We start from the raw sequence: 807 nt of genomic DNA on the forward strand, positions 1-807 counted from the left end.
GTGTTTCTTTGTGTGTGTATCTGTGTTTTTGTATGTCTCTGCATGTAGATCTGTGTGTGAATCTCTATGTACACATACGTCTATGTATTTCTCAGTGTATATGGGTCTGTGTGCGACATTGCCTGTGTGTGCATATTCTCACGTGTACATGTGCGTGTATGCATCTGTGTGTGTGTGTTTGCGTGTATGTGTCTGTGTCTGTATGTGTGAATGTGTGTGTATATGTACGTGCATATATGCGTGTATGTGTGTGCGTCTGTGTGTGTGTCTGTGTGTGTCTGTCTGTGTGTGTCTGTGTGTGTGTACACGTGTGTGTGTGTTTGTGTGTGTGAGAGTGTTTGCCTCAGTCAGCGTGTGTTTATGTGTGTGTGTGTGTGTGTGTGTGTTTGCCTCTGTGTGTGTCTCAGTGTGTGTGGCTCAGGGTGTGTGTGTGTCTGTGTGTGTGTCTGCGAATCCGACACAATGTGGGACTGCGGGAGGGCTGCAGTGTCAGAGAGACACACTGACCCACTCAATGTGGCGTGGGTGTTGTTTCTGATGAGAACATAATTTCAATGCTGTTATTTGCTGGTCTGTTGGTTTTGGATCACATCACTTGAATTTCCCTTTTCATTGCAGGCTGCTGAACTTGGAATGACCTCTGCATACTACAAATACATTCTGACGACAATGGTAAGTTTTTATTTTCAGTAATCAGACACCTTCACTACATTAGACTGTCTGTGGAAATGCACTTTGCCACGTCTCTGATTCAGGGTGAGGGTCACTGTACAGAGTCTCTGTGTATTCAGGGTGAGGGTCACTGTA

The 807-nt window shown here is 45.2% G+C and overlaps 1 protein-coding gene across 1 annotated transcript in view; it reads left to right on the top strand.

Moving 5' to 3' along the window:
- The window catches only part of LOC125487922 (glutamate receptor ionotropic, kainate 5-like), a 14,837-nt gene that overhangs the window by 2,685 nt on the left and 11,345 nt on the right, over positions 1–807 (top strand). Inside the window, exon 3 of the mRNA XM_048620567.1 lies at positions 619–672. Coding sequence (XP_048476524.1) covers positions 619–672 — 54 coding nt within the window. The remainder of the gene's footprint in view (positions 1–618; positions 673–807) is intronic.

This window comes from Rhincodon typus, chromosome 47 (genome assembly GCF_021869965.1).
Source record: "Rhincodon typus isolate 14 chromosome 47, sRhiTyp1.1, whole genome shotgun sequence".
Taxonomy (NCBI): domain Eukaryota; kingdom Metazoa; phylum Chordata; class Chondrichthyes; order Orectolobiformes; family Rhincodontidae; genus Rhincodon; species Rhincodon typus.